Source organism: Perca fluviatilis, chromosome 5 (assembly GCF_010015445.1).
Source record: "Perca fluviatilis chromosome 5, GENO_Pfluv_1.0, whole genome shotgun sequence".
NCBI classification, from domain to species: Eukaryota; Metazoa; Chordata; class Actinopteri; order Perciformes; family Percidae; genus Perca; species Perca fluviatilis.
In genome coordinates, this window is record NC_053116.1 from 35,853,920 (window position 1) to 35,869,399 (window position 15,480).

General features: G+C 41.1%; 1 protein-coding gene across 4 annotated transcripts in view; it reads left to right on the plus strand.

Moving 5' to 3' along the window:
* prkcz (protein kinase C, zeta) overlaps window positions 1-15,480 on the plus strand; it is a 136,694-nt gene that overhangs the window by 111,864 nt on the left and 9,350 nt on the right. For all 4 annotated transcript variants that reach the window (XR_005639218.1, XM_039800650.1, XM_039800652.1 and 1 more), the window contains one exon: window positions 14,961-15,076. Coding sequence is in view for 3 of the 4 variants with exons in the window: in XM_039800650.1 (XP_039656584.1) it covers window positions 14,961-15,076 (116 nt within the window). In the remaining variant the exon portion in view is untranslated. The remainder of the gene's footprint in view (window positions 1-14,960; window positions 15,077-15,480) is intronic.

Consider the following 15,480-nt stretch of genomic DNA (forward strand, 5'->3'; position numbering starts at 1 on the left):
AATTGTGAAGCCCTACGTTAATCCTTCTTTTAAGCTAACATAAAGTTAAGTGACTGTCCTGATACTGAATTAAGCTAATGCTATAAAGTATTTTTTATTTAAGTAATTAGTAATACATCAGTTAGTTGCTGAAAATGATGTTTGTCGTGTGTGTGTGTGTGTGTGTGTTATTGAAGCGGCAGCTCCGTGGCTGACCTGCAGCTTCTCGAGTGGCCGCTTGAGGCGAGTCATTCCGCATAGACCCCCATGTTAAAAAATCCAAACTTCACAGCAGAATTTAACATGTTTACAGCCTGGTACAAAAAAAAAAGTTTTTGGTCAAAATTTCGTCCTTCATGACAACTGTATGGGGGTATTTTGATATGAAAACCCTCATTTTTAATTTAAACAAGTATCCTGTATCATAAATACACGTCTGGCATCTGTAGCGAAGCAAACCGCTTGAAAATCGGTTGGAAATACAGTGAGAAATGATGATATCAATTGCGGATAGACCTCTGCCTCAATAGACACGCATGCATTAGGAAGCGTAGCACGTCCGTCCTAAAATGGTGACCGCATCGACGTATCGTTCCAATGAACAGCAGCAGCGAATGTGGTATCTATGTATATATACACTCACCTAAAGGATTATTAGGAACACCTGTTAAATTTCACTTTAATGAAATGATCTAATCAACCAATCACATGGCAGCTGCTTAAATGCATTTAGGGGTGTGGTCAAGGTCTAGACAATCTCCTGAACTCCAAACTGAATGTCAGAATGGGAAAGAAAGGTGATCTAAGCAACTTTGAGCGAGGCATGATTGTTGGTGCCAGACGGGCTGGTCTGAGTATTTCACATTCTGCTAAATTACTGGGATTTTAACGCACAACCATTTCTAGGGTTTACAAAGAATGGTGAGACAAAGGAAAAACATCCAGTATGCTGCAGTCCTGCGGGGCGAAAATGCCTTGTTGATGCTAGAGGTCAGAGGAGAATGGGCCAACTGATTCAAGCTGATATAAGATCAACGTTGACTCAAATAACCACTTGTTACAACTGAGGTATGCAGCAAAGCATTTCTGAAGCCACAACACACACGGCCTTGAGGCGGATGGGCTACACCAGCAGAAGACCCCACCGGGTACCAATCATCTCCACTAAAAATAGGAAAATGAAGCTACAATTTGCACGAGCGCACCAAAATTGGACAGTTGAAGACTGGAAAAATGTTGCCTGTTCTGATGAGTCTCGATTTCTGTTGAGACATTCAGATGGTAGAGTCAGAATTTGGCGTAAAAAGAATGAGAACATGGATCCGTCATGCCTTGTTACCATTGGGCAGGCTGGTGGTGGTGTAATGGTGTGGGGGATCCCTTTCACCTTCAGAACTGCCATAATTCTTTGTGTCATTGATTCAACAAGGTGCTGGAAGCTTTCTTTAGAAATGTTGGCCCATATTGAAAGGATAGATTCAAACACGGTATTAGTATGGTGTTCCTAATAATCCTTTAGGTGAGTGTATATCTATGCTTTACTCATACAGATAGATTTGTTCTTTAATGGAACATGTGACTGTTTTAAGAAAAGTGGTCATTCACTTATTTTGTCCTTTTTAATTTAACTTAATTTCAATTTAATTGTATTTATAGTGTCAAATCCTAACAGAAGTTATCTCAGGACACTTTACAGATAGAGTAGGTCTAGACCAACAATTCCCCCCAAAAGTAAGCATTTGGTGCGACAGCGGCGAGGAGTAATTTCCTTTTAACAGGCAGAAACCTCAGGAAGACCCTGGCTCCTGGTGGGCGGCCTTAGGTCTCGACCGGGTAGAAGCTAGGCCTGCACGATAAATCGTTATAAAATCGCAATCTCGAGTCACCCCTGTTCGTGATTTAATTTTTAAATGACTTTGAATTCTTTCTTTTTTTCTCCTTCAATTAATTTATTGAAAGCATTTCACATTGACATGTTTTAATTGTGTAAAGACATGTTCAAGGAGTTCAGATAGAGCCTGTATCAGGGCCATATTTAGTTCAGTGTGTTATAGGTCACTATTTTTGGTAGCCTACTGTACTGTATTTTCTTTATTCATTGAAGACTCCATGTTTACAGACTTGTGGGGATGCGCAATTTGCTATAGGTGGCAAAAAAAATCTATGTTTGGTACTGCCAATTTGTTTTGTCATGGTTCATGTGTGCAATAAACATTACACTTCGTGAGAAAAGAATTGTGGCAGAGAATCGTGATATCAATTCTAAGCTAAAAAATTGTGATTCATATTTTTCCCCAAATCGTGCAGGCCTAGCCAAAGCTAAGCTTAGAAGCTAAGTTAGGGACTGTTCGTTTTTTATTAAAGGGGCTACCGGAGGAGTTTTGGGATCTTGGAGACTTGACCCTCCCTTTAACAGCAATACATTTTTCTATGACCCTCTGAAATGATTGGGATAAAAGGCATGACCCTCCCCATCAATTTATTGATGCCTTCTGTACTGGTTAGCGCTTGGCAAAGATGTACAGATAACCATTGTTTTTTTACAACCATGACATACTGTACACGACTTAACCTCTGCTTTGTCATCTTACACATCACAATCCACTATTATGGTGGCCATTTCAGTAAATTTACTCACTAACATTGTTGTGGAAACACAATAAGCATGGAAACTAAATGCACACTTCCTGCATTACTTCAAATACTAAGTTACTCATCTAATAAACAAGTATTCACATGAAATAAAACAATAAAACATTGAGACCATTCAACAGAGCACACTGGGTAATAACCCATATTGACAGCCCACCCAATTAGAAATTCAAAGTTAAAGCAACACTAGAGAACTTTTCCCGCTTCTGTCCCCCTACAGGTTGTCTCATTGGAACTACAACTGGAAACTCGTCTGCTATTTCATTACTAAATTCACTTCGGAGACTTTTTTTATGCGAGAAATCAACTTTGTAGAGCTCAAATATGGGCTGTTTTACGAAAATTGATGGCTATTGCAAATTTGGTCAGACTGTGTCAGAGTTCAGAAGCTCCACAGTCTGATGTGACAGCCGGCGGGTGCCTACCGGGGTCGCTGGCTTGCCGCCCGGCCACCTGTCCACCTTCACAGACCCCGCTGTGAACTGGCTGGAGCTCTCTCAGGAGACTCGCGGACAAGAGGCGTTTATTTCCCCGTTCGTTTGTTTAAATAACTCAACACACATATCCATTGTAAGATTTACTGGAACCTGTGATTTTTCGAAGTTATAATGCTCCACAAGAGATTGCGGGCGTAACTAGCTCGTTGACCGGCCAAGGAGCAGGCAGAGGAGAGGGAGAGCAGCGTCTGACAGGGCAGAAAGATACCCGTCTCCCTTTGACAGTCTTGTAAATAAATTATAACATGTAGATCTGTCAGTCTTCCTCTATCATAGGCGCCGATTTATGTTTTCCTCCATGGATGCTCACAGGGCGCACAAGAGTGTATGGCTGCAGCCTGGATACCTCCTGTCCAGAGCCAACGATGGGGCGACTGAGCTCTACATGGAAAAGTATGCACCAAACAAGCCACTTTGCTGTTTTCATGAATACAAAACGTTGGGTGACCCTCCCCTCAACAAAGAATAAAAATACATTAGCCTCCCCTATTTTCCTCCGGTGGTCCATTCCATAAATACCGAACGGTCCCTTAGTAAGATGGATTAATGGATTAATGGCACACAGATAAAGAGAGAGAGAATTTTCTCTTCACAAACTAAATTCATGAATGATCAGACCTTCATCCACAGAGGGGAAATACTTGTTTGAGCAAAGACTCATAATACCTTAATCTGAATGATTTGGGAGTTTAAATATATTTAAAACAACAACAACACAGTATCTGTGTGATGTGCATCAAGGCTCATCAATTTACTGAATGGTTTTTGCCATATTTTGTCATGACAGCTTATACAACTTAGTAGTTGCTTGGAAAATTCTCACAGCTGCCTCCGGGTCTTTGTGCGAGTCTCCCATCAAAGTGAGATCTTTGTTACCATGGGTTTTAGCATCAAACTTCATGTCGAACTGTTCTGAACTGAACTGCATCTTTATTTATGTCGGTACAGCTGCTAAATGTCACAGATTTGACAGCTGTAGTAAAGTTTTTTTTTGTGTCCCCTGACACCACTGCTACGCTTGCTTTTCATCTGCTGGTTTCTGACAGCAGGACTTGAGTCGGTGTGATGTGACACTTCCTTTTTCTTTTTTTTTTACTCCGAAGTAACATTTCTATGAGTGAAACCGGTAGCCTCATATACGTAGCAATTTGGGAGCATTGATAATGCTGAAGATTAAAAAGATCACAAACATGCACCTGTGTATTCTAGTGTGGAAATTATTTTTTGTGTATTTCCTTTTTAAAAACTGTAAAGTGTCTTTGAGTGTTGCAAAAAAGCGCTATATAAAAAACAATGCATTATTATTATTTATTCATGAACAGAGTACAGTATGAGCAAACCTCAGGGGAAAAAAGTAAGCGAGATTTAGTATAAAACGCTCTTGCATGAGGCCAAATTCAACTTTATGTCATGAAAGCACTATCATACGCTTATGATTCATGCAATTGTAACATTAAATGCTATTTATATAGCATTTATATTAGCTAATTTCCATGAATCAATATAAAATGTATCAAAACACAGATTATGTTGACTTCAGGTAGCTCATTAGTCTTTATCATTGTATAGACAAATATCAATATTAAAAATGTCATAATTTAGAGCTGTGATGCTAGGTGTATTTTGAGCCCTTATGTTCTGAATTCTACATGTTGCAAGAGCACTTTTTTACAGAGACTATAAAAGCAGCTTTAATATGCTACTCTATTAGACATTAGAGCAAATGCTAATTAAAGATGAATTAAGGCCATTTCTCTATCCTCATTGTTGCCGTGTCCCTCATGGGACAATTAGGTGGGGTGGCAGGTAGTATAGTGGCATGAAAGAGGACGAAAACAATTGTCAAGAGTGAGTTAATGAGTGCCGCCACGGTGCCTGTGATGTACACACCAAAGGCAAACTGGGGAAAGATTTCAAAGCGGCGAGAAACCCTGAGCCCAGCGACAACGCTCCCGTGTAGCACAGAGGGAAAACAAGTTGACAAAGCTGTGAGAGGAGGAGAAGCGACGCTCTCTGCCCTCAAACTGGGAACCTGTCTCCAGACCTGACAGGCCTGGCACGCCGCTACTGTTGTTACACATATTAATATTCATCAGACAGTTCCTGAGGGAGCGCAGAGTTCTCTCTCTCTCTGAAGAGATGACACATTTGAATATCATTTACCTGCCGTCCTCTTTTATGCCCTCGCCAAATCCACACATTCTTTACTACCAGAACACTGTCAAAGTTGATGAGCGTTGTGAAGAAATGTATAATTTGGAAACTGTTGTTGAGTTCCTTTTCATTGACACTGAGATCACATTTAGGCAGGAAACTAGATATCAATCCCCTGCGCTGCATGCTGTGGATATGTTTTTGTCTCACCTTTGAACCCATACATAGTTTATTTTAACTTGCTAACAAGGTTAAGACATGGATGATAATTCACAATTTACAGTCCTTTTTCTGTGCAAAAAGTCCATCCGAAGCTCATCTGAGGCAGCAGTTGAGTTAGCCCAATCAAGCAGTTATCTTCGGCCTACATATGTAGGTTGATTTTCAGTGTTTTGTTCTTAAAGGGTAACTTTTTTCAACAATCATGTTTTTGTGTCAAAGTGACTAACGGGAACAAAACTCTTTGACATTGGTCCAGTATTAAGCAAGATCGCTGCATTCGGCAGTCAGCGAAAACAAGCTACAATGTTATTGGGCAGTTGTGGATCTTGAATTTATATCCACAAAAGTGCTTGTTTTGCTACTGACAGGCTCAGATTATTATTCTAAGTGTCAACATTATGGAAAGGATTTCTAAGGAGGTCGACTTTTCTGTTAAAGAGTAAGATCCTATTTTTAAACATAAAAACATCTGCGAAACTGCGTTCACTAAACCCACCAGACTCCATGTAAATAAACAGTAATTTTATCATCAAAATATACTTCATTCAAAGTTGACAGACAAAGTAAAACTACGAAAAGCCGTTTTGGTTCGTCTTTGCACTTTTACAACATCACCACTCTGGTTTGGTTGAAATAAACACATGGTTTAGCGATTTACATGTGATATTATGTTGGCTGTATATACACTAAAAGTGTTTAGCGGTTGCAATTTTGCAAATGTTTCTATGTGTTAAAAAAGGATCTTACTCTTAAAAAGACAGGCCGACCTCTTTAGAAATCCTTTCTATAATGTTGTCAGACACTTAGAATATTAATCTGAGCCTGTCAGTGGCAGAAACAGCACTTTTAGTGGGCAAAATTGACGATGCACATTTGCCCTATAGGGTTATAATACATTGCAGCGCAGTTCGCGGCAGCTGATCGCTGCATTCTCACTTAATACTAGACCAATTTCAAAGACTGTTCACATCGGTCATTACACACAATAACATAGGAAAATAGGGTCCAGGTTGAAAAAACTGACCCTTAAACCTAAACTAATCCTTTAAAGAACTGGTAACCTGGCTGACCTGTTGGCTTGTTTACAACCTGTCTGAATGCTCGTGGTAACCTTATCTAAACAAAAGAAGATAAAAAAGAGCGATCCTATTCAGCACCATGTTTTCTTTCTTTCAGAAAAGTCCCTTTCTCTATTGAAGCCAGCAGTTTATTTGTGGGATGTTCACTGTCTGACAGCCAATCTGTACAAGAAGATATTTTGAAAAATATTTCATTTCCAAAACTCAAACCAACAGTGAAGTGAAGGCACTCTCTGATGGTAATCTCCTTGTTCTTATGGAGATGTGCTTCTACACCGCTGTGGCAGGGGTTCGAAGAGAAAGCTCCACTCAGAGTGTGTGATTAAGTAAAACAGTGTGAGCGTGTGTAAGTGTGTGATGCATGGCATCTGTTGACTGTGGTAAGTCTGCAGTCACATTAACGGCTGCCTCAGATCAGGCGGATTGTCACATCGTCCAATCCTGTCCTGAAAGCATCAATGCCATCGGGTACACACACACACACTCTGACAGGTGCTGTGATCTGAGAACCCATGGATTGCTTGTATAGCCCTGGCACTCAGTTACCTTTATTATACACCCCTCTGGCCTCAGGGGAACTTCCCGAGTGTGTGCGTGCGTGCGTGCGTGCGTGCGTGCGTGTGTGTGTGTTTGTGTGTGTGTGTGAAGGTGCCGGACTCGTTCCTGGCCTTCAGTGTGGTTCATTACCACCACACAGAGCTTCAGCCTGCCCAACAACACATCAGAGAGACTAGGGAAAGTAGGAGGAGAGTGATGTGAAAAAAGATGAAAGAATTGACAATGAGTAAGACATAGACAAACTGAGAGGAGAAAGATGGAGACAGGATGTGAGGGGGTGAAACTGACAGAGAAGTGTAGGTAGGCGCTGAACAAACAAAAACAAAATAATAAAAAATTAGCAACAGAGCGAGAGATTGGGGGAAGGTGGGCCAATTTCATGGAGAGGGAGCGATAGGAAGAGGTGTAAAAGAGAGAAAGTGAGTTGTTTGTGCGTTTGAAGCTTTTCCCACAAAGCACTTTGAAGCAATAACACTAATGAAGCAGAGAAACCGCTGCAAAAAACAGCAGGAGATCCCGCAATGTTGTAGGAACTAAACACACACACTCAGGAAACAACTGACAAACAAGAAGTGGAACTGGAGAGCAAGTTGTGAGTGTTTGATAAATTCCTCAACCGTATTCATACCTAAACAACAAAATAGGTTATTTGTCAGTGCCTTCCAAAATGATTTTCTGATCTGCCACCTCTATGGTTAAGGTTTGGTTCAAGTTAAGACAACTTTTTTTTATCTTTATAAATGTACTTGACAGGGACAATACATGTAGGCATTGTCACATTTAAATAAGTGCAACCGGTATGTATGTATGTATGTATGTATGTAGGACCTCTAGTCAAAGTTAATTTACAGACCTTGTCCCTGGTTAAAACACATTATACCGTGGTCTGGGTGAATACTCGCTTCTGATTGGCTGCAGGGTGTCCATAAAAAAGTGATGTAGGACACCTACTAAACGAGTTCTGGTGAAGCGGACTGTTTACTGTTCTAAATGAATGCGCTACATTAAAACAAAAAGGAAATGTGGATCTGTTATTTCCAACGCTGCCTCTGAACGCCACAGGATGGCGCTAACACACAAGCTGCAAGAAGTAAGTTATACTGTCCCTCTGGACTGACTTTGTTTCACAGCGAATAACGTTCTCTCACATCCCGTTCGCTGTTCATGTCGCTACTTCAGGCTGCTGCCGACAGTAACGTTACACATCGCGGATAACATTGTTCATAGAAGTCGTTATATTGTTTGGCTGGATAGCTAGCTTGTCTTGTTGTTCAAAATACTGTCAAATATATTTACTGATTGCCAACTGTACACAATGTGATTGACTTTGGATCTTGCTGAAGGGTTCTACGAGTGGAGCGGACTATAAATATCTCCCGTTGCTAAAGGTGGCAAGTCGTATCTAAGGTCTTTCCTATTTCCTGGAGGAGTGAACGTTTGCATTGCATAAGAACCTTATAGGATGGGAATACATACCCTTCTCATCTCCTTGCGTGCTGTAAAGCTGTCTGACGGCTCCAGCGGCATCAGCCCATAACAGAACATGCAGGTGAATGGTTCCAGTAATCCTACTGCTCCGAATAAGTGACAAAATAACGCCAACATGTTCCTATTTACATGTTGTGATTTGTAGAGTCACAGCGTGTACAAATAACAACGTAACATGAGACACAGCCATCTTCTAACCATAAACAAACCGGGAACTATATTCTCAGGCGGAAGAATATAGAACTTGGGCGGAGTGATATGCTCGCAGCAAGCCTGTCTGAGAATATAGTTCCCAGTTTGTTTACAGATAAAAGATGGCTGTGTCTCATGTTACATTGTTTTTTGTACACGCTGTGACTCTACAAATCACAACATGTTAATAGGAACATGTTGGCGTTATTTTGTCACTTTTGTCACAATTCGGAGCAGTAGGCTAGTTGGAACCAGTTACCTGCAGGATCTGTGCTGGGCTAAGCTAATGCTGGAGCCGTCAGACAGCCTTACAGCACGCACGGAGATGAGAAGGGTATGTATGGACTTGTCTAACTCTGGGGGTTACGGTGAATAAGCTAAATTCCCAATAAGTCGGCGTGTTCCTTTAATGGACTTCGGTGGCTGCGCGTCGGACAGTTCACGCCTCACCGTCGTCCATTAATACCTGACAATGGACACCACGTCGAGCATTAACCCTTACTTATACAACAAGTCTAATAAACTAAAACTAATGCTGCATTTGCACTGCATGGTACGGCACGACTCTACTCAACTCGCTCTTTTTTCTTTAGTTTTTTCCAATAGCAAAAGTTGTGGATAGTATCTTGTACCTGGTACTGGTTTTGTTACCACCTCGGTCGATAAAGTGGGCTGAGCCGCTACTAGAAGGTGGAGTAAAAACACTGCAGACCACTGATTGGTCAGCGTGAACCATCGATCGTCTATCGTCAATAGCGACCACAACTAACACACCTCCACTACGCCATACACCACGCCGCCGTAGCATTGACAAAGTGCAGACATTGTTGCCGATGAAAGGATCCATGAAGGGAGCCGTGTGAAGTCTGACAAATGTCCTCAAGTGATGTCACTTGAGTCAGCGTCAGTTGATTCTGAAGACTACAAGTTTTAAATTTAAAAAGTCTGGAGGTGTAGAGTTAGGAGTTTTCCGGTGAGGGCTGAGCGTTACTGAGCAGCCTTCAACTGAGCTTGACGACGTAGATGTGATGTGAGCAACCTGTCTGAAAGTGTGAAGTCTTCTGGTAGCTGTGCAGAGAGAAATCTCAATCATTCCCAATCTTGCAGAGACGGAGAGCGTAGGTATATGTAAGGAGATAACATGGGCACAGGCTAATTATTGCTAACTAGCATGCTAGTTAACATTAGTGATTAAACTTAAACAACTAACGTAAGTCCAAACTGCCTGCGAGCTTCTCCTGTACTATACGGTAATTCCTCTACTATGCGACAGGAAGTTGCATGGTTATGACACAATCGTTAGCCTATTTTTATAAAAACGTCTGCTACGGAGCCATGACATGAGATACAAGGTAATGGAGCCTTTTATACATTGTTGTGTCCCTTTAGCAGAGCTGCCAACTCTCACGCATTGGCCGTGAGACACACGCATTTGATTGGTTTCACACGCACACACGCCACACCCCCGATTTCTCACGCTGAAATGTCAACCCGGTCAAAAAAAAAAAAAAAAGTGTGTCAAACCGGTCCGAAAAATACGAATCCCACAATGGCCACGCCAAGACCCGCCCTACGAAGAAGCTCGATTGGTTGGGGTTAGGCATTTGACCTCGAGGTTAGGGTTATGGGATTGGTCAGGGGCTAGGACCTACATGTAAGCATGGACGCCTGGCCAATAGTAGTGTGTAAATGCTACTGAAGGGCGGGTCTTGGCGTGGCCATAGTGGGAAGAAAATATCGCAACCCGGTCGGTAAAATGCCTGAAAGATGAGTTTATGTTTATCTATAGATCTACCTGTCGAGCCGCTCGTGATCGACTAGTTATGCTTTCAGAGACGGTGAGGGGGTTCAGTAGCGCTCCCTGTCTTGAATTTTTTAAATGTCGCAAATGTGAGAACATTTCTTCACGAGCCATCCCAGGCGCATATCCCCGGCTTCAGGTAGGCTATGCTTTGAGTATTACAGACCCGTCCGTCGCTTTGTGTCCACTCTCTCTGTAAAAATAGAGGTGAGCAGCGCGGCTGGTAAGTGTAGCAACTTCAGTTCATTTTAGTGGACTCGCTCTGCTGTGGGCAGTGACGCGTGCTCTACCTCCGATGAAGAGCAGCGTACAGCCACCTGTAAACTTTGTCAGAGACCAGAGACCCAAATGGGCCTCTGTGTCTGTCAGACGGTCTGAATGAGACACTACCATATCAGCAGAGCAATAACATGCACAGCAGACTATATTACAACTCTCCAAATTTCGGAGGACACAGATGGGTTATATTTTGAATTTGCACAAAGTTGTAAAATAAAATGAGCCATGCTGTGTCTTTTGTCTTGCTCTTGGTGACTGGATATTTTTCAGTCTATTTTCTGCTGGACCTTGTGGTGGGGAGAGGCCTTGTTTGAAGAATGAATTTCCCTCACTGCCTAATCTAATGAGGTTTGGTCTTTGGCCACCAGTTCCCCAGGTGCCCAAAAAATGGTTATTTCTATTTATTTAGTTTTAAAGGATTAGAATGTATGTAAATCAGTGGTTCTCATTCTTTAGAATTGCAGTGGTCCTAGTAGATCCCTTTGGTAGACCAATGTTAATTTAACCCTGGTCCCTACACTGAGAACCACTAGTGTGTGTGTGTGTGTGTGTGTGTGTGTGTGTGTGTGTGTGTGTGTGTGTGTGTGTGTGTGTGTGTGTGTGTGTGTGTGTGTGTGTGTGTGTGTGTGTGTGTGTGTGTGTTTTGTAGTAAAGAGAGAGAATGGGAGAAGGAAGTTTGTGTGAGGTGGAACTTGTCACCATAGACCCAAATCTTCTCAGCTGTTGCTACTGTCATATGCTGCACTGTCTCTTCATGTGACACATTATGTTTGGCACATTGTATGGGTCACTTCTTATATCATAACAAGGTAATACAATGTGTAATCAAGTGATGACTGATTAACAGTAATGTAAATGCTAAATGCCCTAATACCTGTTGAGACTACAACAATGCAAATTTTGCACATATCATGTAAGACTTCTAGTCTATTTCTTTGCACAAAACTCTCCAGAAAGTGCCATTTAATGGTTTATTTTCAAAAAAATGCCAGGCGGGCATACCCCCGGACCCCCCTAGGGAGAACCCCACCACATAACATATCACAATTTAAACCCTGACAGTAATGATGCTGAATGAGCCAAAGAAATCTGCTTTGTACGTATTAAAAATTTGGGTTCGCCCCACCAAATCTCACTCCAAGGTTTTGGGAAAAGTTGGCAGCTCTGCTTTAGAAATAAACAACGGACAAATAGAGTCTTCAAATGCTTCAGATGTAAAGTTACTCGCTGTCAAAGTGACGCCAACATGAATGGCAGTCAATGGGATGCTAACGGCGGGTGATGGCTAGGTAGCATCAAAATGACGCCATAGGAGGTACGGGTTGTAGAGAGAGGCTTACCCCTTTGAACATAACACACCCCAATCTTCAACCCGACCTATTATGCTGTTACTTGTTTTCTGTCATATCTTTAATGTTATGCCGTTTTTTATGTCAAACATGGCCAAAACTTTAAATAATGAGGTAAACGTATTTAAGAGAAATCCCCTCCAGATTTCCAATTGCTCTGAACACTCACACACACATACACACATACACACTCACAGGAAAAATAACTCTCCTCTCACTCACCTTTTAAGTACTACGAGTGGCAGCCTTAAAAGGATTTCACTGTAATGGATAATTTCGATGGAATTTCAGAATGCACAGATCTTCATTCTTGTACTTTGATTGTATTATTATAATTACAAATTTATCTATTGTCTTTTTTTCCAAATTCAGGAGGTAACACTCAAAGACTATACACATAATTTTTTACATTAAAATGATGCAACTGAAAGGTGAATATCAACTGTAGGACATCACCTGGATCAGCCTTCAAAAACTAAATGGATTCATCTCTATTTTAAGCTTCTATAAGCCTACTTGTAGGCAGTTTTTTTTTTTTTAAATGCGTATATTCTTAGATTGATTAAACATCCAAAAACAACGTGGGGAGCAAAGCTGTGTACCTGTGGTCTGACTTTATTGTGTTCTCAGAAAATGTCCTCAGTGCACATTTCAACAGGATGAGGGACCGGTGTGAAACCATGGAAACAAACCAGACAAAATCTCTACTGGCTGAATCACTCTGGCACAATTACTCTGTTGCTTCAACCTCCTGCATTCTGTTGTTTTTCGCTCCCTTTTTCAGTCTTCATTTCCACTGAGAAATGTAGCAACAAGATGCCCATCTTTTACTGTAGCAGATCTGACCATATGGAAAAGAGCCACAGTGTTTAAAATGCCTGATGTACAGTAAATCACACTATTTTTTATGGGCTCAGTAACTGTTCATTCATTCATCTCAAATGTGCAGGTTTCTATCCTTTCCTTATATTTTTGAGACACACTTATGTCACAAACAAATGCATTGACAAGTCAATTACAATATTAGTCAAACATCAATGAAAACATCCTATAGCCTACTGTAAAAGATTCTATATGTAACTTTTCACAAAATCCTTGTTATTAATGAAACCGGTGGCCATAAAGTGAACTGCTGTCAGCGTCCTGTTGCCTGTGCGCGTGATCACACTCCATAGGGGGGAGCGAGCATCCTGGGCTTCAGCCAAAACAGTGACGGGACTGACATAAGACTGAACGTGATTGACTGGCATCATGTTAATAGAATCCTGGAAAATAAATTACAGTCATGTTTAGATTAAAGTTACCATCTGTAATGTTCCTATATTTTATTTGGACCATTGGCTCCATAATAATAACTAGCTTGCCATTTGCAAATTACTTAATCAGCGAACGTTGCGAAGCAACCAATGGCAGATCCAGATAGCTAAGTTACAGCAACTGTCTAACCTTAGCTTAGGTTACAGCTGCCCCCCCCCTGCCTCGCATCACTCTTGTCTAGTAGAAAGCAATCGTAAGTTATACATTTTTTTCTTTATTCAGTTAAACCATTTATTGTTGCTTAAAATCAACACCTTTATAATACACAAGTGAGTATCATGGATCACATTAGCTGGTCAAGTAATTTGGTAAGCTAGCCAACTAAGATATTTAGTCAGATTGTATTTTGCTATCGATAACGTTAGCGAGCAATCAAGCTAAGGTGAGCCAGCTAGCTGTAACTTAGCTACGCTCCATGGATCCTACGTTGGTTTCTTCGTAACGTTAGCTGATAAAGTAATTAGCCGGATCAGCCCTGGGAGTCTGGAGGATTTAGATGTTATACACTCAACACAGTATTTTGCTATGTTAGCTAGCTAGCTAGCTATTCGTCATGTGAGCAAGCAAGCTAACTTTAGTGGACATTAATGATAAAACCACATTATCACAATATATTTTACATGTCAGTGTTTCCTCTAGGAGTTTTTTTCAGCACCAGGCGGTTTTCAGAGTCTGCCCATGCTGTGTTGCTTTTATATAGATTTTGCAGCGACAGCCTGTAGACAGACCTTCAGTTAGCGACTAGTAACTCATAATCAACCAGACCAAGCGCCGTGGCTCTGCTCTCGGACCGCCTTGACTCCCCTCCGCATCAGCAAACTTCCTGACCCAGTACTGCTATTGGCCACCAGCCCCGGCGCTGGGGTTTGCACTGGCTGAATTTTAAGTTCATACTGTCACTAACTGAAGGTTCATCTCCTCCCGGCCAAATAGTCTTCTAGCGGCAGGGACTGCGGCCGGGGGACTAGAGGGTGAGGCAGGATTGGATTTCCCCTCCTGTCCCATCCCACTCCCACAAAAAAAACTCCTGTCTTGTCCCAATCCCAGAAGAATGGTTCCCGTTGTATCCCATTTACGTGTTTTGTCGAGCAGACACGAGAGAATACACTTTGTTTTCTTAAAAATAACAGGACAACTAGCATTATGTTCTAAATAAAGATTTTTTGCACATAGCACTGGTGCTACAGAGGTGGGAAGTTTTGTAGCACAGGCCACAAAATTGTAGCACAAGAAAAGTATCAAGTAAGTCCACTGTAGTTTGACTATTCAAATTCTGTTGGATTTAAAAAAAAAAGTAATTCAATGACCTTTCAAATGAGGTGTCCTTGGAGGAAAGGGTGGACAGCTTTGTTCTACTGTACACAACACATTTGTATCTTTTGTTTTTCCTCAGCTGGACAAGAAAGAGATGACGCCGCCCTTCAAACCTCAAATCACTGATGACTACGGCCTCGAAAACTTTGACACGCAGTTTACTAATGAACCAGTGCAGCTAACACCAGATGATGAGTAAGTACTGCCTCTTCAACTCACAGCACTGTTAAATCTTGTGTTGTCCTCCCACGTCAAAATTAACACTTTTTGTATTCTTGCTTTTGCTATTTTTTTTTTTTTTCAATGATTTTGGCACTTTTTTCCATTACCACCAGTATATTCACCACTAGCATAAAACTTATTAACAATAGTTTTACACTTATTTTTTAGAATTCATGGTTAATAAAAATTAAAAAAATAGAAATTATCTACATTTTTTGTGGTAGAAAAAAGCAAAAGTTATGAATGATTTTGACTAATAGTTAAGATCATTGGAATGAAGGTAATGGATAATCACAGATATGTCAATGTTTAGTCAGGCTAATGCTATTAAATTGAATAAAAGACCCAAAATTCAATTGATAGTAGAGATCTGATCC